The 20,269-nt window shown below is 44.7% G+C and overlaps 1 protein-coding gene across 1 annotated transcript in view; it reads right to left on the reverse strand.

The window, feature by feature from the left end:
* Window positions 1–13,535: 13,535 nt before the first annotated feature.
* Window positions 13,536–20,269, reverse strand: part of UBE2D1 (ubiquitin conjugating enzyme E2 D1) — a 45,179-nt gene continuing 38,445 nt past the window's right edge. The window contains exons 6-7 of the mRNA XM_077454163.1: window positions 19,686–19,779; window positions 13,536–14,725 (exon numbers count right to left, since the gene is read on the reverse strand). Coding sequence (XP_077310289.1) covers window positions 14,680–14,725; window positions 19,686–19,779 — 140 coding nt within the window. The 3' untranslated portion in view covers window positions 13,536–14,679. The remainder of the gene's footprint in view (window positions 14,726–19,685; window positions 19,780–20,269) is intronic.

The raw sequence follows: 20,269 nt of genomic DNA on the forward strand, positions 1-20,269 counted from the left end.
AGGACGCAAATTTAGTTTGGGTGCAATATTGCATGACCGCGCAATTACCAGTTAAAGCAGCGCAGTGCGAAATTGGAAAAAGACCTCTGGTCCTTAAGGTATTTATTGGTCCGAGGCTGAAGTGGTTAAAGAAGAGAATTGTGTGTTGCATTTGGAGATTTCATAATTTGCCATGTCACAAATGTTAATTCTTCATTACGAACGCTAATTTACAAGACCGCCCCCTTCTGGCTCGCCCTTGCTTCCGAGTACAAAGGACTTGTTTACACACGCTTGGAAAATCCGACAGACATTTGTTCGTGGAAAATTTAAAAACATGCTATCCAACATTTGTCCAACAGCGCATACACACGGTCAGATTTTCCACCAACAGCCTATCATCACACATTTTCCCTCGGAAAATCCAATCGTGTGCATGAGGCTTAAGGGGCTGAGAGCTAAAGAACTTGCATCCAAGCAGCCCAGAAGCTCACTGTACTAATTATGGCATGTAAACAAGTAGACCTGATGGATGTACAAAACGGCCTGCATGATGGGGGGTTGCTTTTGAAGCAAAGTAATGTATAACTGCTTTAATCCTGGTAAGTTTATTGTGCCTAGAGTTGGGCTTAAAGAAATAAATATTTATATACATGATGATAAGATACGTCAGATTCTCTATACATACGATTGTAAGTAACGTTTCAATTTGGCAATTTTTTTTATCGTACATCATAGGACACAGTTCTTTAAGTGGCTTTCAAATGTTTTTGATGCTCTTGTCCCTGTAAAATCTGTAGCATAATGCTTTTTCAATATCCCCTTTGTATCTTCTACAGTACCTGGTTGGCACGAGTGAAGATGTGCTCTGCGGAGCTCCAGGAGTGATCCATGCTGGATTTAAAAAGCCCCCACAACCGCATCCATCCTGCCACTGCGGCTCCAGGATGGTACCCGGGCCTTGCATAGAAGAACAAGGTTTTGCCTGTAACGCTCCTCTTTGAGGACTGGACCCTAGGAACCAGGACTCTTTTTGGTTTTGCTACATTACCTAAAGTTGTCCTGAGGGATGCTATACATGGTCCAAAGGAGTGGAACCCCTATTAAAAGGGCCCCAGTCTTTGAAGGTTTAACCATGCTGTTCGTCGTTATGGGTGAAGTTTGGATCTGTCTGTTTATAGCAGTATCTTGCAGCGAGGAAAAGGTAAGAGGAAAGCATAGGAACTGCAAAGTCCACCTATGACTTTTCTTTCAATTATATTGTAAAATGTCTTAAAAACTCCTCTAGAGGGAGTAATAGTGTATAGACCCTGTTTAAATCTGTGCTAATACAGCGTGTGTCTCAGCAGCTGGAGGGGGGGGGGAGGGGGGGTCTCCTCTTCCTATAAATGGGGAAACTGAGTCGATAAGGATACATGTTATGTTTAAACAAGCATAAATCTGAAAAGCTGGTAAAACGGCTGTGTAAATCCCCTCCCCTTTGAGGTGACTCTTGTTAAAGCACAGAAAAGGGTGTGGTGCAGAGACAATCAGGCTCACACATAAAAGCTTAAGGCTGATACTCTGGGAAACGGACAGTGTCTATCAGAGCAGCTGAAGCAAGGCTGCCACAGGACACAGAAACACTGTTGCATGTAAGGGACACAGGCATTTGCAGTACACAAAAAAAATTATTCTTTAGCATTATATAATTCTATGCTACCATTGTTTTTCCTACTATTGTTCAAATAAATAGAACAGTTCTTAGAGTACCTTTGCTTTTTGTGCTTTGCACTATAGCTTCAAGGCTTACTACTAAGTCACCATTAACCACCCCCAGGTGCTGGGAACTCCAGACATGCCTCTGCATTGTCATCCTTTCCGGAGATACCTGACATGGCAAGCCAGGGTGAGTCATTGGAAGCAATTGGTGGTGCAACTGCTTCTCACACTTCAGTCCCTGTATACTTACTGAACATGCATTTTACTCTGCCCTGCAGGGCTTAGAAGGAAGATTAGCTGCTTTACTCACATCCTGCATTAAAGGGGATAAGAAGCGCGCTAGATCCCTCTCTCACACTCCAAACCCCTTACCAAAGGAACAGTGAGGACAGGATGAGGTATTACCCTCAAACGATCAGGAAAAACAAACCGATTACTCCTCTGCAAGAGGAAACAACAGTTGAAGTTTCAGCTTCACAATCTGAGGTGCAAATCCTTACGGACATGGTTTGCTCCACTTTCAAGCTACCCCTAACAGAGTCAGCTGAAAGTCTGGTTTCTTTTTTGAGTTTCTTGAAACTTTCACAACCAGTGCATGCGTTTCCAGTCCACAAATTACTGGAGAAGCTTATTTAGACTGAATTGAATCATCCAGATAAGCATTTTCTCCCTCTAAAGAGATTCTCAGTTCTCTATCCTATGGAGGAAAAATTCACCAAAAAATGGAAAGTTCCAGCAGCTGCGATTTTCAGTGTGAATAAAAGTTTAAATTGTCCAGTGGACAATGCACAAATGCTAAAGGATCCAACAGATAAAAAGTTGGAATTCCTCTTAAAATCCTTTTTCTTTAGCAGGTACTGTTGCTCAGCCTGCAATTGCAGCTATAGGCATCTGTCAGTTCTTAAAAGACCAGTTCACAGAGGCCCTTAGTGAGCTCCCTGCAGAAAAGGCCAGTGAGTTGACCAATTTACCAAAAGCATTATGTTTTGCCATAGATGCGATAAAGGATTCTATTCACCAGGCATCTCGCCTTGCACTTGTGCTAGTACACATGCATAGGACCCTTTGGCTAAAGGGTTGGTCTGCAGAAGCACGCTGCAAAAACCTACTGTCTAGTTTCCCATTTCATGGGTAGCGACTATTTGGCAATGATTTGGATAAATACATCCAGACAATTTCCAGGGGAAAAGGTACTATTTTGCCAGTCAAAAGAAAGTATAAACGTCCTTCATTTAAACAGACTTTCTCTCCTGCGCCAAGCGCATCTGTCTCTAGGCAGTGGCGACGGCTTACACCATCAGTTTCCAGAGGAAAATCGCAGGTCAGGCCCAGGCTCAAAGGAAGACCTGGAGCCTTAAGAATACAAAGCATAATACTAAGACCTCTTCATGAAGAGGCGTCTCCCCTCACCAAGGTGGGGGGAAGAGTTCTGCATTTCGCAGAAGTATGGCAGAGGGAATCTCAGGACAGATGGGCTCTCTGCACAGTGACTCTAGGATACAAACTAGAGTTTCCAGGATCTCACTTTCTGAGATCAAATGCTCCCAAGGGTCCAGGGAAAAAACAATCCCTGTTTCAAGCATTAGACCGATTATTGACTCAAGGGGTAATCCTACAGATCCCCACAGAAGAACAAGGTTTAAGTTTCTATTCAAACCTGTTTACGGTACCAAAACCGAATGGAGATGTAAGGCCCATTCTGGATCTAAAAAATCTAAAAATTTGCTCATTCCGAATAGAGTCGATCAGGTCAGTGGTCTCCATCCTACAAGGCAGAGAACTTCTAGCTTCCATCAACATCAGGGATGCATATCTGCATATTTTCCGCTCACCAAAGGTTTCCGCGATCCGAAGTGGAACAAGGGCACTTTCAGTTTGCGGCCTTACCCTTCGGGCTAGCCACAGCACCACGGGTATTCACAAAAATAGTGGCCCCACCTCTAGCCAGGTTGAGGGCTCAGGGCATAACAGTGTTGGCATACCTAGACAATCTATTGTTAATAGACCAGTCAGTGACTCGCTTAACCACTTGGGATCCGCGCTATTGCAAAATGACGGCAATAGCGCGGACCCACATTTTCGGGACTACGTCTATTGACGTAGTCCCGGTTACGAGCGGCCTGCGCGCCCCCTGAGGGGCGCGCGCGGCGCGCTCTGTGATCGGCGAGTCCGTGAGACTCGCCTGATCACCGATCCGTGTAAGGGGTCGATCCCGACCCCTTATCACGTGATCAGCTGTCAGCCAATGACAGCTGATCATGTGATAAAACGGAGCCAGTAATCGGCTAGTATTCCTCCTCGCGCTGACAGCGCGAGGAGAAAAAAAAAAAGCCGATCGCCGGCGGCCGTGTTCGGGACATCAGTCCCGATCACGGCCAGCAATATAAAAGGACACCTGCCCCCTGCCAGTGCCCACCTGCCACCCGCAGTGCCATCCTGAATAAAGTAAGTGCCCCCCTGTCAGTGCCACCCAGCAGTGCCCATAGTGCCCACAGTGCCACCCAGCAGTGCCCACAGTGCCACCCAGCAGTGCCCACAGTGCCACCCACAGTGCCACCCAGCAGTGCCACCCACAGTGCCACCCAAAATCTGCCTCAGGTGCTGCACCCCAGTGCCGCCCATCAGTGCCCAGCAGTGCCGCCCATCAGTGCCCAGCAGTGCCACCTATCAGAGCCACCTATCAGTGCCACCTATCAGTGCCCATCAGTCCCATCTATCTGTGGTACCTATCAGTGCCCATCCGTGCCACCCATCCGTGCCACTTATCCGTGCCACCCATCCGTGCCATCTTATCTGTGCCCATCTTTGCCCATCAGTGCCGCCTTATCTGTGCCCATCGGTGCCGCCTTATCTGTGCCTATTAGTGCCGCCTTAACTATGCCTATCAGTGCCCACCAGTGCAGCCTATCAGTGCCCACCAATGCAGCCCATCAGTGCCCACCAATGCAGCCCATCAGTGCCCACCAATGCAGCCTATCAGTGCCGCCTAATCAGCGCACTTCAATGAAGGAGAAAAATGACCCGTTTGCAAAATTTTATAACAAACTATTAAAACATGATTTTTTTTTTTTTTGCATCTTTTTTTGTTTGTTTAGCAAAAAATAAAACTCCGAGCTGTAACTAAATACCACCAAAAGAAAGCTCTATTTGTGGGAAAAAAATGATAAAAATTTCATTTGGGTACAGTGTTGTATGACCGCGCAATTGTCACTCAAAGTGCATCAGCGCTGAAAGCTGAAAATTGGTCTGGGACTGAGGGGGGTTTAAGTGCCCAGTAAGCAAGTGGTTAAAGCAAAGCGTACGCATTACAACCAGTTACCTGGAAAGTCTCGGTTGGATCCTCAACCTAGAGAAGTCTTCCTTAAAACCAGTATTATGGATTACTTAGGCCTGATCATAGATACAGCCCAGAAAAGGGTGTTCTTGCCTCCAGCAAAGATCAGCTCCATACAAGAGCTGATATGGATGGTCAGGTCAAAAGCAAATCCTTCAATTCACCTTTGCATGAGGTTGTTAGGAAAGATGGTAGCTTAATTCGAAGCAGTCTGTTATGTCCAGTTCCATTCAAGACTGTTGCAAAACAGAATCCTCTCTGCTTGGAACAAGATGATCCAAGCTTTGGAGTTGCCAGTGCGGCTGTCCCCAAGTGTCTCAAAGCCTCAGTTGGTGGTTACGAAGCCTGAATTTGCTGAAGGGAAAATCCTTCAGACCAATAATCTGGAAAGTAAAGTAGTAACGACAGATGCCAGCCTCTCAGGCTGGGAAGCGGTACTGGAACAGATGACTGTCCAGGGACAGTGGTCAAAACTCGAAAGAGCCCTGCCCATCAACATCCAAACACCAAGTAAAAACTTAAGGCTCTGTGTCCTATGATGTACTCCAAGAAAAGGATTTAAAAGGTAAGCTGTTATAAAAATCCTATTTTTTTTTTTTAGTCCCACAAAGCATTTTGTTTGATGATCTGTATTTACATGTGCTAACATTTTTCTGTGAATAAAATAGTTTGTAAAAAAAAAAAAAAAAAAAAAAGGAGTAAGCAATGTTGTATTTCACAGTATTCTGGTGCTGTGCATTTTGTCCCCTTACCAAAACCTTACTAATTCTGGGAATATTAGAGTGAAATCAGTTTTCACAACCTCTTAACAGGTATTTCAAGAGTGGTTTTATCACACATTATTTTTAACTTCTCTCTTTACAGGAAAAGCTGCGGTAAAGAGGTGAGCTAATGATGCTTCTGTTAGAGGCAAGCCATTAATTTCATGTCAAGCTTGCAAAATCCTCTTTTCCACTACAGCAGGTAGGATGATAGATCATGTCCACCAAGAATCTCTCTAAAGTTCACTGTCCTCTAAAATAAATGTGCCTTTTTACCACCCTGTATGCTATCTACAACTTTCGGCTATTAGAAAGGAAGAAGACATTGAGGGTTACATCTAAAAATCAGCAATTGTTTTCTGAGGAAAACACTTTGAGCTATTTATTTATTTATTTATTTATTTTTTTAAAGGCAATTGTCAGGAAAGAAATATGAGAGCTATCATTGATGAATTGGTTTTGTGGGCACATTATTATTAAAATTTACCGTAACATATTTAAAACACTCACTAAATAGGTTAGTGTAAAAACCCTAAAATATATATATATATACACATATATATATATACATACATACATATATATATATATACACACACACACACACACACACACACACACACACATCCCCCCCGAACTGAGAAGATGCGCAAGTTGTTTGACATTTAATACTGGGGTTATGGCTGCAGCTAGATGCCATAACCCTGGTATTAAAATTTCTCAGGTGCAAGTTTTTCTGCTAAATGTGATCCAAGGGGCCGATTAGCTGTCCGCTTTCTGGCCGTTCTCAGGCTTACCTGGCTGATTGGTTCTTGGGCTTCACAATCTGGCACTGGTGGTGGCTGGCCACACAGATGAACAGAGGAAGGTTGACCTCTACTCATCTCTATGATCTAGCAGGATTGGAGCAACGGCATGAAGGCACTTGCGGTTCACGGCCGCTGTAAAAAATGCTTTTTTTTTTTCTCCTTTCATTTCTATTATAGAGGAGAAATGTGTCTTATTGACCCCAGATAGCTCTAGAAAGAGGACCCTTTAATGCCTTGTTGTCACAAGGGACATTAATATTTCTTGTGACAACAATAATAGTTGTCAAAAATGTATAAAAGATGGGATTTTTGTACTCGCCATAAAATCCTTTTCTCTGAAGTTCACTGACAGACACAGCTCCAGTAATCTTGACCGTAGGGTTATTACACCACCTTCAGGAGAGGACTAGGCAGAACATGTAATACATGTGAAAAACAACAGAACTTTACAGTTCAGCCCAGGGGGCGGACCCTCTGGTAATAACCCCTCAACCTGCTTCCTGCAGTTCAGTATGTCAACAAGCAGTATAACAAACCAATGGGAGGGGAAGGTGCGGTGTGAACTTCAGAGAAAAAGATTTTACGGTGAGTATAAAAATCCCATCTTCTATTTCGTTCATTGACGGACACAGCTCCAAGCAGTGTCATAATAAGGGGTGGGAACAGCAACATAACTTCACCTACAACCAGAGGTGCTCCCTAACGGGAGAGTCAGCATTTGAACCAAACGCCTCAGAACTTGCAGTCAACATATGCATCAGAGTGCATTAACATTCAAAAAAGGTAACTTTCTCTTAACAGAAGAAAGTGTAAAATTACATTACACAGCCGCCAGCAAATCTTTGCGGCCAAAGCAGGCATCAGAAGATGCGCTTACACCCACTTTGTAGAACTTTGTAAAAATGTGACCGGACGACCAAGTCGCCGCCTTACACACTTGAGTTACTGACGCTTGATGTCAGAAAGCCCAAGAGATCCCAATTGCCCTGGTGGAATGGGCCGTGACAGGAAGGGGGGGGGGCACCTGCCCCTTCAAGGTGTGAGCCTGGACCGCAATTTGTCTGATCCTCCTGGAAATGGTGGCCGATGAGACCGCCACCCCTTTTTTTTTTTGGACCAGCTACCGAAACGAACAGAGAGTCTGACTTCCGGAAGGGAGCCATGGCAGACAGATATACCCTTAGAGCCCAGACCACGTCCAGGGAATGGAGGGCCACCTCTTTAGGATGTGTCTGTTTAGGACACAGAGATGGTAACACAATGTCTTCATTGAGGTGAAAAGCCAAAACCACCTTCGGTAGAAAAGAAGGTTGCGACGCAACACCACCTTATCCTTATGTGTAACAAGATAGGGTGACTTGCAAGACAAGGCCGCCAGCTCCGAAACCCTCCTGGCCGATGTACCGGCCACTAGGAAGACCACTTTCCGGGAAAAAGAGTCAACAAGGGAATTTCCCAGATGTTCTCAAACGGCAGTTTCTGAAGCGCCGATAGCACCAGGTTCAGATCCCATGGAGGCAAGGGTGGATGCACCGGAGGGACTACAAGCCAGGGGTCATTGGAAAAAGACAGCCAAGGCCGATATCCGTCCCTTGATGGTGCTTAAAGCCAGTTTCTGGTCTACTCGTCTCTGTAGGAACAGCAGGATCCTGGAAACAGAATAGAATAGGTGTGTGGACGCCACCCCAACTCCTCACACATGGAGATATAAGCCTTCCACTTTCGATGGTAAATCTTCAGAGAAGAAGATCTCTGTGCCCTTGACATAGTTGAAATCACTGAGTCAGACAGACCTCAGTTCCTTAACACCTGGCTCTCAACAGCCATGCCGTTAAAACCAGTGATGGTAAAGCAGGCTGGAGAATCGGACCATGAGACAGAAGGTCTTCTCGCATCGATAGCCGGCAGGGAGCGTCCACAACCAAGCGTACTAGGTTGGCATACCAGTGACACCGAGGCCAATCTGGGGCAATCAGTATTACTCTGCAGCACAGACGTGGTAACACTTTTAGACGCGGAAAGGCATAGATCAGTTGGTACTGAGCCCATGGAGCCACCAAAGCATCTGACACTTCCGCCCAAGGATCTCTTGTCCTGGATACGAACCTCGCCACCTTTTGATTGAGCCGGGAGGCCAGCAGATCCACATCTGGTGTGCCCCACTGCAGGCACAGAAGCCTGAACACCTCCGGATGCAACGACCATTCTCCTGAGTCAAGCATCTGGCGACTTAGATAGTTCCGCCTGCCAGTTTTTTACTCCAGGGATGTAAATGGCCAACAGGGCCGGTACATGTTGCTCTGCCCACCAAAGGATGCGAGTGACCTCCCGTGCTGCAGCCAAGCTTCTTGTTCCTCCTTGATGGTTGACATATGCCACTGCAGTGGCATTGTCTGACTGGAACCTGATCGGACGCCCTCTTAGTCTCATCGACCATGTGGAGAGGCATAGCCTTATTGCTCAAGCGCATTGATTGGCAAATTGGATTCCTCCCCCGACCAGAGGCCCTGGGTCGACTGTACTCCCAGTACTCCACTTCAGCCGGTCAGGCTGGCGTTCGTTGTGATCACTGTCCAATGCAGAGGTAGGAACGACTTCCTGGACCGAAGTGCCAGGGATCTCAGCCATCAGAGCAGGGAGTCCCTGACTGGCTCACCCGAACCTGCCGATCCAGAGATAACAGAGATTTGTCCCATTTTGCCAATATCTCCTTCTGCAAGACTGGTGTGAAACTGGCCATATGGTACCACCTTGTAGGCCACCATGAGGCCCAGGACTTGCATTCAGAAGGGCAGTGACAACTACCTGCGGTTCATCAACAGCTTCACCGTGGCTCTGAGAGTATGCAGTTTGTCTGAAGGGAGAAACACTCTCGCTTCCAGAGCCCAGCAGTAAGCCTAGGTACTCCAGGTGCTGAGTCAGCACAAGTGCCGACTTCTTTAAGTTCAACAGCTACCCAAATTCCTGCAGGGTTTGCATTGTGATCGCCACAGCCTCCTTTAATTCTATGGCAGAAGGTGCTCTCAGAAGGGGATCGTCTAGGTAACCCATGATTGCGATCTCGCGTTGTTGCAACAGCGCCAAAATCGGAGCCAACACCTTGGTAAAGACTCGGAGTGCTGAAGCCAAGCCAAAGGGGAGAGGCACAAACTGGTAGGTAAGCTTCGCCTATTGCAAATCGCAGAAACCTCTGATGCCTATGGGTAAGTGCAGGTACGAGTCCTGGATGTCCAAGGAGGCCAGGGAGTCCCCCTTTTGGAGTGCAGAGACAACTGGGCGAACACATTCCATTGTGAACCTCTGTACTTTTACAAAGCAATTGAGGGCTTTTAGATCCAAGATTGTAGGGCCCAAAAAGGAAGGGGTACATACAAACAGATTGGAGTAGAACCCCTGAAACCTTTCCATTACACCATCACCCCGCAGCTTAGCAGGTCCCTTACTGCCCCCAACAGGACCTCCCGACGAGCCGGGAGTAAGGGTATGCTGGAGGGGAAGAATGTGGTTGGTGGCCAAGAGAGAAACCATCTTGTAGTCCGATGAAATCAGTTAGACCCATTGGTCGGACAGCCGAGAGGGCCACCGGGCTGCAAACTCCCGAAGGCGACGCCCCACCCAAGTGACAAGCGGGGGAAAACCTTCACATGGAAGCATTTTTTGCTCGCTAGCTTGTTAGGCTTGCGAGTTCAGGGACTCTTCTGTCCCTCGGTCGCCCTGTTGGATTGGGAGCATTTAGCCAATATCCCGAGCGGACAAAAAAGTCCTTAGAGCAGAAAATGAGGGCCCTTGTCTACAGCGTGGCTCCTTACTCTTCCTGGCCTGTGGGAGCAAGGTGCTCTTCCCACCTGTGACATTCTTTATAATGTCATCCAACAAGGCTCCAAACAGCTGCTCACCAAGGAAGGGTAGATCAGTCAAGGCTTTTTTAGATGCCTGGTCCACAGACAAGCATTTTAGCCAAATCAGGCCAATTCAAACAAGGAACAGGCCACTGCCTCGGCTTTCCTGTCAGTAGGGTCCTTAAATGCAGGAGCCCCCTCTACTGGGATCATGGTTACTTTATTTAACCTGGATAATGGGGGGGTCCATGACTGGAGGAGCCAACTTTTTTTTTCTTTTTTTAAGAAGGCTCTCCTCAAAAGGGTATCACACTGCCATTCTTTTGGGGACCAAGAAGGTCCACTGCGGGCTTCCCCATTCCTTGTATATGAACTTATTTAAATAAGTCAGATACGGAAACGCCTTGGGTGTACGGGCTGGCTTACGGGGCCGCTACTTCAGTGGAGGATCCTGCTGTATCTTACATTTTCAGGGTATCATGCACAGCTGTGATAAGTGCTCCAACTAGCACTTTGAGGATGAGTCCCCGTCCGGGTCCGCAAGACACTGTCAGATGACACTGACCAGGACCGATCAGACACAGAGCAGGGGCCGCCAGTTGCTGCGGAGCCCGAGTCTGAGGTAGAGCTCTCCCCGGAGGACAGGGGCCGCTATTTACCACCTTTGCAACCGCACACCGCCTCCACCCTGGCAACAAACGTTTCAAGGACCGCCGACAAAGCGTCCAAAGGCACTGAACTGTTTGGAGACGAGACAGTTGTAATTGCAGGGAGTTTTGGGGAAAACACCAGTTTCTGAAGCCATGCTGACCCACCCTGTCTGCCACTCTTAGGACAGGTGCACAATCCCACCCTCCTAGCTGCTGCAGACTGAGAATTGAGTCCATGTGTGCATGTTTAATCTCAGTATATATACAGCTGTTCTGTGAAGCCCTCATAAGTTTGTTAGAGAGCCTTAGTGAGCAAACAGCATCATAAAGGCCAAGGAACACACCAGACAGGTCAGGGATGTTTGAGAAGTTTTTAAGCAGGGTTAGGTTATAGAAAAATATCCCAAGCTTTGAATATCTCACGGAGCACTGTTCAATCCATCATTCGAAAATGGAAAGGGTATGGCACAACTGCAAAACTACCAAGACATGGCCATCCACCTAAACTGAAAGGCCGGGCAAGGAGAGCAATAAATCAGAAAAGCAGCCAAGAGGCCCATGGTAACTCTGGAGGAGCTGCAGAGATCCACAACTCAGGTGGGAGGTTCTGTCCACAGGACAGCTATTAGTCATGCATTCCACAAATCTGGTCTTTATGGAAGACGGTCAAGAAGAAAGTCATTGTTGAAAGAAAGCCATAAGTCGAGCAGTTTGTGAGAAACTATGTGGGGGACAGCGCTAACATGTGGAAGAAGGTGCTCTACTCAGATGAGACCAAAATTTTACTTTTTGGCCTAAAAGCAAAAACAGGGTGACAGAATACTAACACTATACATCACCCTGAACACACACACCATCCCTACCGTGAAACATGGTGGTGGCATCATGTTGTGGGGATGCTTTTCTTCAGCAGGGATAGTGAAGCTGGTCAGAGTTGATGGGAAGATGGATAGAGCCAAATACAGGGCAATCTTAGAAGAAAACCTGTTAATTTCTGCAAAAGACAAGACTGGGGCGGATGTTCCCTTTCCGGCAGGACGATCCTAAACATCCAGAGCTACAATGGAATGTTTTAGATCAAAGCATATTCATGTGTTAGAATGGCCCAGTCAAAGTCCAGACCTAAATCCAATTGAGAATCTGTGGCAAGACTTGAAAATTGTTGTTCACAGACGCTCTCCATCCAATCTGACAGAGCTTGAGCTATTTTGCAAAGAAGAATGGGAAAAAATTCACTCTAGATGTGCAAAGCTGGAAGACATCCCCAAAACGACTTGCAGCGAAAGGTGGTTCTACAAAGTATCGACGCAGGGGGCTGAATACAAAAGCACACCACACTTTAGACATTTGTGAAAATGAAAAACCATTTATAATTTTCCTTCCACTTTACAATTATGTGCCACTTTGTGTTGGTCTATCACATAAGATACATTTAAGTTTTTGGTTGTAGCATGACAAAAACGGAAAATCAAGGGTTATGAATACTTTTTCAAGGCACTGTATTTTTTATTTTTTTATTCATTCAAGTGCATTTTTTCCCCAAAAACTGCATTAAAAAACCCCAAACAAAAAAAAAAAAACACACACACACACACGTGACAAAAATATAAAACAATGCAGCGACTAGACTATTGCCTCTGCTATAAAGAATATATAATGTTTGGGGATTCTAAGTAATTTTCTAGCTGTCGGCCCCAGGAGCCAAACAGAGATGGGGTGGGAGGTTGGATAATGCTAGACTGACACTCATTGAGCTGAGCTGCATTGTCACAGGGAACCAAGCTCACACTTTTGCACACCAGCTGCTCCGTGTGAGCCCACACCACCGATCGCAGAGGGGAGCCATGATCTTGTTAGCGATTCAGGTTAGCACAGCTGCTTGGTGTAAGCTCGCACCACTGCTGATCGCTGGCAGGATCCTGACACCGGATGGGGATTGAGCCTACTGCGCTGCCTTGAAGAGAGCCAGCCGGAACCCCAAGGGAGTGAGTCTGAATCAGGCTTAAAGAAGGGATCCAGTAGTATCCAGGAGGGAGTCAACCTCTAAACGAACCATGCTGCCCATGGAGATTAGCTCTTTGGGAATCTGGCGCTTGTGATCCAGAGCCGAGGAGAGGGGAGACAACTAGTGGCACTGCGGTGTGTCACTCCCTACCCAGATAGGAAGACTGACTGTACTCATTTTATTGGTACATTGGCTCCTCTTTAGCCCCTCAGAGCCTGGGTTCTGTCCACTAAGCATTAGTACCCCCCACCCCATCTTCCCCGACTGAGCAAGCACCAGTGCTCCCTTGTCCCCTCATCTCTCCCACTGAGCACCAGGACACCTCCTCCCCCCCCCTCCCCATGTCCAACTGAGTGCAAGGAACCCCCCCCCCCCCCCATTCCTCAAGTTATCTATAGTAAAATATTCAAAGGGAAACAAAAAACACACACAAATGACCCAAAGTGCACTCCTTGAAGAGATTGTATAAAATGCGTCTTTTATTTTTATGGAAAAAAGCGACAGTAAGATTTGTAAAAGATTTGTGATTTGTTTTATACATATTGCCCATATGAAACTCAAAACTTTAAAAAAAAAAAAAAATTGCAGAGAATTTCCTTAGCAGTGCAATTCTTTCACATTGCAATGAACTGGTCAAGTATGCAAAAAATAAAAAAAAAATTATATTCTCCACTATTAGCAAGAATTACAGTGCAAAGATGATTTAAGTTTATTTGAAGGGGACTTTGCAGTTTACTTGGAAATTCATCATCTGCTTGGACCCCCTATATACAGTAAGACATAATGCTAGCATAGCCAATTTAGGATGAACAGACAATACCTCCACCCTCGGCTATTCGCAGGGCTTCTCAATCACAAGTCCAACCAGATACAATGCTGCTCACAGTGCCACTTTATTTAAGCTGTGCTGCAATACCAGATTTTACCAGCAGGTGACATCTGCCATTATAGGTCCCACTAAAGTTTTGAGGCTGCATAAAGAGGCCTGGAATCCTTCCCTACTACTACACAGATGGGTCCCAAGTAGAAAGGAAGTTTCCAGTTGAAACGGAAAACCTCTTTATTCACGTTCCGTTTAAATTAAAGTTTGGTGCTCTTGCAGTTTTACCTTGACAATACTAAGCATACAAGAGAAGAGGGAAAAAAAAAAAAAAATCTAACAATGAGTTTACTTACAAAGTTAAATAAAGTCTATACAGTAAAAAAAACAAAAATTAAATAGTGAGCTAACAGACCAAAATCTGAACACAGATTTACAAAAAAGTAAACTTACATATATGCAGTATTGGTCAAGTTAAAAAGATAATAATTAGCCAGTCTAAGTCCTTTTAATTTTGTATTACAAATGTTGCTGTAACATGCAGTGTCTTAAGAACAGCATCAAATGTCTTGATGTACACAAACTTAATTTTATCTTCATCTTGGCTCTTTTGGAATTTTATCTTGGAGAAGTATTTAAAGGTCTAAAAATCAAAGCATATAGGGGGTTTAATGGTCTCTGAACAGAAAGCTGTGCCCGGTTTCTCATAATCTTGAAAAAAACAAAAACAAACCTAGAATTTACAGTACACTGGATTATACGAAATTATAGTTTCACAAGTTTACATTGCATATTTCTGAGTCCATTCTCTGGCTATTCTGTTGTACCTGTAAAAAAAAAAAAAAAAAAAAAAGTTTCAAGTAAAGATCATGATATTTAATAAAACTTGCAGGATACAAACACATACATTAACCACTTTCAGACCGGACCATTTTGCTGGTCAATGACCAGAGGTCTTTTTACAATTTGGCACTGCGCTGCTTTAACTGGTAATTGCGCGGTCATGCAATGTTGTACCCAAACAAAATTTGCGTCCTTTTTTTCCCACAAATAGAGCTCTCTTTTAAAAAGGTATTTGACTCTGCGATTTTTATTTTTTGCGATATAAACGTAAAAAGACCGCAAATTTTGAAAAATGATATTTTCTATTTTTTGTTATTAGAAAAATCCAATAAACTCAATTTTAGTCATACATTTAGGCCAAAATGTATTCAGCCACATGTCTTTGGTAAAAAAAAAAGAGTCAATAACTGTATATTTATTGGTTTGCGCAAAAGTTGTCACATCTACAAACTAAGGTACGTTTTCTGGAATTTACGCAGCTTTTAGTTTACGACTGCCTATCTCATTTCTTGAGGTGCTAAAATGGCAGGGCAGTACAAAACCCCCCCAAATGACCCCATTTTGGAAAGTAGACCCCCTAAGGAAATTGATAAGAGGCATGTTGAGCCCATTGAATATTTTATTTTTTTGCCTCAAGCGATTGAATAATGACAAAAAAAAATTTTTTTTTTTTTTTTTACACAAAGTTGTCACTAAATGATATATTGCTCACACATGCTATGGGCATATGTGAAATGACACCCCAAAATAAATTCTGCTGCTTCTCCTGAGTACGGGGATACCACATATGTGGGACTTTTTGTGAGCCTAGCCGCATACAGGGCCCCAAAAACCAAGCACCGCCTTCAGGCTTTCTAAGGGCGTAAATTTTTGATTTCACTTCTCACTACCTATTACAGTTTTGAAGGCCATAAAATGCCAAGATGGCACAAAACCCCCACAAATGACCCCATTTTAGAAAGTAGACACCCCAAGCTATTTGCTGAGAGGCATGTTGAGTCCATGGAATATTTTATATTTGGCCACAAGTTGCGGGGAAATTACAAACTTTTTTTTTTTCACAAAGTTGTCACTAAATGATATATTGCTCACGCATGCCATGGGCATATGTGAAATGACACCCCAAAATAAATTCTGCTGCTTCTCCTGAGTACGGGGATACCACATATGTGGGACTTTTTGGGAGCCTAGCCGCGTACGGGGCCCCGAAAACCAAGCACCGCCTTCAGGCTTTCTAAGGGCGTTACAGTTTTGAAGGCCATAAAATGCCAAGATGGCACAAACCCATCCCCCCCCCCCCCCCAATGACCCCATTTTGGAAAGTAGACACCCCTAAATTTAGGGGTACACTAGTGAGACTAGGTAATAAATGGCGGGTGCCGTGAAACTATAAAAAAATAACTAATCAACCAGCGTCACCTGTAACAGTTATATGGTGATCACTGGTGAAAGGGTTAACTAGGGGGCAATCAGGGGGCTTTATGCGGTAGTATATGGGGGTCCCTGGCGCTATAAAAAGCTGCGGCGAACCTAAATACCTACCTGCCTAACCAACTAGCGTCACCTGTGACACTAATACAGCGATCAGAAAAACGATCGCTTATTAGGCTGGGTTCACACTGGAGCGATGCGGGAACGCTACGAATCCGCGGCGGGTTCCCGCATCGCATGCCTCCCGGCGGCAGTTCACACTGCCCTATGCGAACTGCTGGGAGTGTCAGTGAAATGTTAATGACACCCCCAGATCAGTGCGCATATCGCAGTGCGATCTGCAAACTCAGATCGCATGGTGTGAACACCCATGCGATCCGATTCTGCTGCGGACCAAAAAAAAGGGTCCCGTGCGAATTTGCGGCGGGTGCGGCGCGAATTCAGCCATACTATCTGTATGGCTGAACTCGAATCGCACAGAGATCGGATGTGATTTGCACTGCAGTGCGGTGCGAATCACATCCGTTCTCATAAACCGCTGCAATGTGAACCCAGCCTTAGTGACACTGGCGACGGGGGGTGATCACGGGGTAAAACCTTTATTGGGGGGGTTAGGGGGGTACATTAGAACTAAAGGGGGCTAACCCTAACTGCCCTAACAGTTATTACAGTCACAAATGACGCCAATGCAAAAAAAAAATGCAATTGGTGTCACTGTGACTGTGGGGGGCAGGGGGGTGTGAGTGTGCCTGGCATGTTCTACTGTGTAGTGTCGTGTTGGTGCAACTCACCGATCCTCTCTCCTCGGTGCCGGAACGAAAAATACCGACACGGAGGAGAGATTACATCACTTCCTCTGCCTGTGTTTACATTACAGGAGAGGAAGTGATGTCACGGAGCATTTCCATTCGTCGGGAGCGATCGCGAGGGGGTGGCCATGAATGAATGGCCGCCCCCTCATCCCGGATCGCTCCCGAACGAATACCGAGGGAAGGCAGGGACGTATATATATACGCCCATATGCCTGCCCGTGCCATTCTGTCGACGTATATCGTCGTGCGGCGGTCGGCAAGTGGTTAAACAATGACAATATCACATATAGCATTAACAAAAGCATTATAAAGAGTAGGACTGCGTAGTACCCATCAACTGCGATCAGATTTCACCAGTAATATAACTATTATGAAAGTCAAATTTAGCATGGCTGTCCCTGGTAACAGCTCAAAGAAGCTCTGGATTATATAAATTAAAATTACATTGGTCTACACCAGTGTTTTTCAAACTTTTTTCAGTCAAGGCCCACTTTAGAATGGCGGGCAATCTGGACACACTGGTCTGGGGGCTCGTTCACATCAGTGGTGCATCTTAGCATACTACACGTTTTTTGCACATTCCCACAAACCACATTTTGTAAATGAGCTGCTCTATGCGAGTGCAACACGCGGAAGGGTGCCAGCATGATTTTAAAATATCGCCGCACCAAAACACATGGCACTACAAGTACCATGCATTTTAGCAGGTGCAAACTTGCATGCATTTGCTAGATGCATTGGGGTGTCAATTATTAGCTGCACCCACGTGCCTCTGCAAAAGGCAGCACATTTTTGCACCCATTACCACACTGCAGCTGGTCTCAAACCCCAAAAGGGTACTCGGAGAAGGAGCATTGAGTGGTCTGTAGGTTGTAAGTCCGCCCCCCCCCCCCCCCCCCCCCAGCACAAATGATGTCCCCTAAAGTAGTGACAGCAGCAATGAGGTGGAGAAAGCCAGGAGGGAGGAGATGCAAGTTGGGCTCCCCCACCCCCTTCCCTCCAGCTCCTCTCATTTCTGTACATTCAGATCTCAGCGAACCTCCATTACCGACTGTGTACATAGGAGGCAGAGAGCTCAGCCTGCATCTCCTTCCCAGCCCCCACACATTACTGAAGACTCTGGTTGCCTGGCTGCCTACATTTTCAGGCCTGTCTCAATGACCTGAGCCGGCGTGCAACATGTGAAGTCAGAACACTCAATTTGGGTGGAAATAATGTGACATATTCGCTTTGCCCATTAAAAAGGAAAGTGAGACTGTGACCAGATCTGGAAGCTGAACAGTATGTGTAAAAATAATGTCTGTGTGGATAGGTCCATTAACCCAGATGTTTCAACTCCAGTCCTCAAGTACCCCCAACAGGTCACGTTTTCAGGATTTCTCTCAGATGAAACGGCTGTGGCAATTACCAAGGCATGGAAACCGATCAAATCATCTGTGCAATATAATAGAATGCAATAAAACAACCTGTTGGGGGTACTTGAGGACTGGAGTTGTGAAAAATTGCAAACCTACAGACACTTAACTACTGCTTCCACTCCAGTGTTTGCTTCCCCAGCCACTAAACTATTCAATGCTTCCATGTCTGAGGAGCATGTAACCACCTCCAATGTGACAGTGCTCAGGTCTACCAGCCAATCGCTGGGTGCAAGCACGGTCACACATTGAAGTGACATTACCACCCTCTCTAAAGCACTGCATTTACAACAGAGGAAGAAGTGGTGATGAAAAGCTGGTATTGCAATTATTACTGGGTCAGGTGGGCTTTTTAAAAAGATACCATTACTGTGCCCTGAATGGAAGAAATTACAGTGTCTCTTTAAGCAAGAAAATTAACTTTCATTAATCTAGCTAAATGCTGAAAGCCAACACGTGGATGATGGATATTACTGACCACCATTGTAATTCACTGTAAACTGCAGACAAAACTGTATAATCCTGCATCTTCAATTTCTAATCATTTGCCTGAACTTGATTGCACCCTGTTCCATGGAACCAACCCCAAAGTAATGAAGCAAATGCCATGACATCAGGACCTGGATGAATTTCATAACGCATAGAGCTAAGAAATTACAAACCCTGTAAAGTTAAAAAGAAAGAAGGGAGGGCTATGGATTTTAGGCACAATTACAAAAACTGTTATTTAAAAATATAATTTTATTTACAAAAACAATACATTTATAAACATCTTAAAAATTCATAAGCAATCATAGGTTCATCAATAGAAAATATTACCGCTATTAATACCGTAGCCATAATATAAATAGTAGGAGTAAGACATTTTCTTCAATTGGCTGGATTACATTTTCTATTGCGATATATATTCTAACAAACCATTTTGGAATAATATTTTTTATATAAATTTGGTATTAATAGTGGTAGCATCTTCTGTTGATGACCCTATGATTGCTTCTGAATTTTTAAGAGGTTTATAAATAAAATGATATCTTTTTAAATAACAGTTTTTGTAATTGTGCCTAAAAAGTCCATAGCCCTCCCTTCCATCTTTTGACTTTAATTCAGGACGTGGCACGCTCATTTACCATTTGTGTATCCACCACACCACATGGTGTATTGATACATTTATCCCCCTTTTTTTCATAACCCCGTAAAGTTACATTTTGCAAAAAGCATACATTTATGACGAGTAGACATTTGTGATTTTCCCAATTTTTAGAAGGATAAGAAAAACAAAAACATACTTATCCTTGTCTGTCTTGTAGGTCTGTGCAATGTCTGGTACTAAAGGATCATCTGGGTTTGGATCACAGAGTAAGGAGCATATGGACAACAAAACTGCAAATAAATAAATCAATAAGTATACACAAATGATATCCAGTGCTTGTGAATGCAGAAACCTTTAGCACCCAGGAAACCAGCACCTGGCACACAGTCATTTAACACTATCATCCAGGAAACAAATTAGGCTGACTTAGGCCTCGTTCACTGCATGTGTAGATATGTTTTTCTGTCCCTGCAAAGGCACAAAAGAAAACAATTGTATGCCATGTGCAAAGTTCACATCACAATAATGGTATGACATGTATTTTTTTTTTGCACAGAAATATGCAACACATGCCATTTTCTGCACAGAAAAAAAATAACTCACTTGACAACCAAAATTGTGGTGTTAACAGGGCTTTGCAAAAACAATTTTTTTCTTCATGTCCTTGCAGAGACCCAAGTTATGTCTCCACAAATGGCGTGAACAAGCCTAACACATTATATAAACAAATCTGTGCATTTTTCCTACATAAAGTGTAAACAAGGCCTTACAGTACTGGGA

This window comes from Lithobates pipiens, unplaced genomic scaffold (genome assembly GCF_037356315.1).
Source record: "Lithobates pipiens isolate NorthernLeopardFrog02 unplaced genomic scaffold, aLitPip1_a1.2 Scaffold_25, whole genome shotgun sequence".
Classification (NCBI taxonomy): domain Eukaryota; kingdom Metazoa; phylum Chordata; class Amphibia; order Anura; family Ranidae; genus Lithobates; species Lithobates pipiens.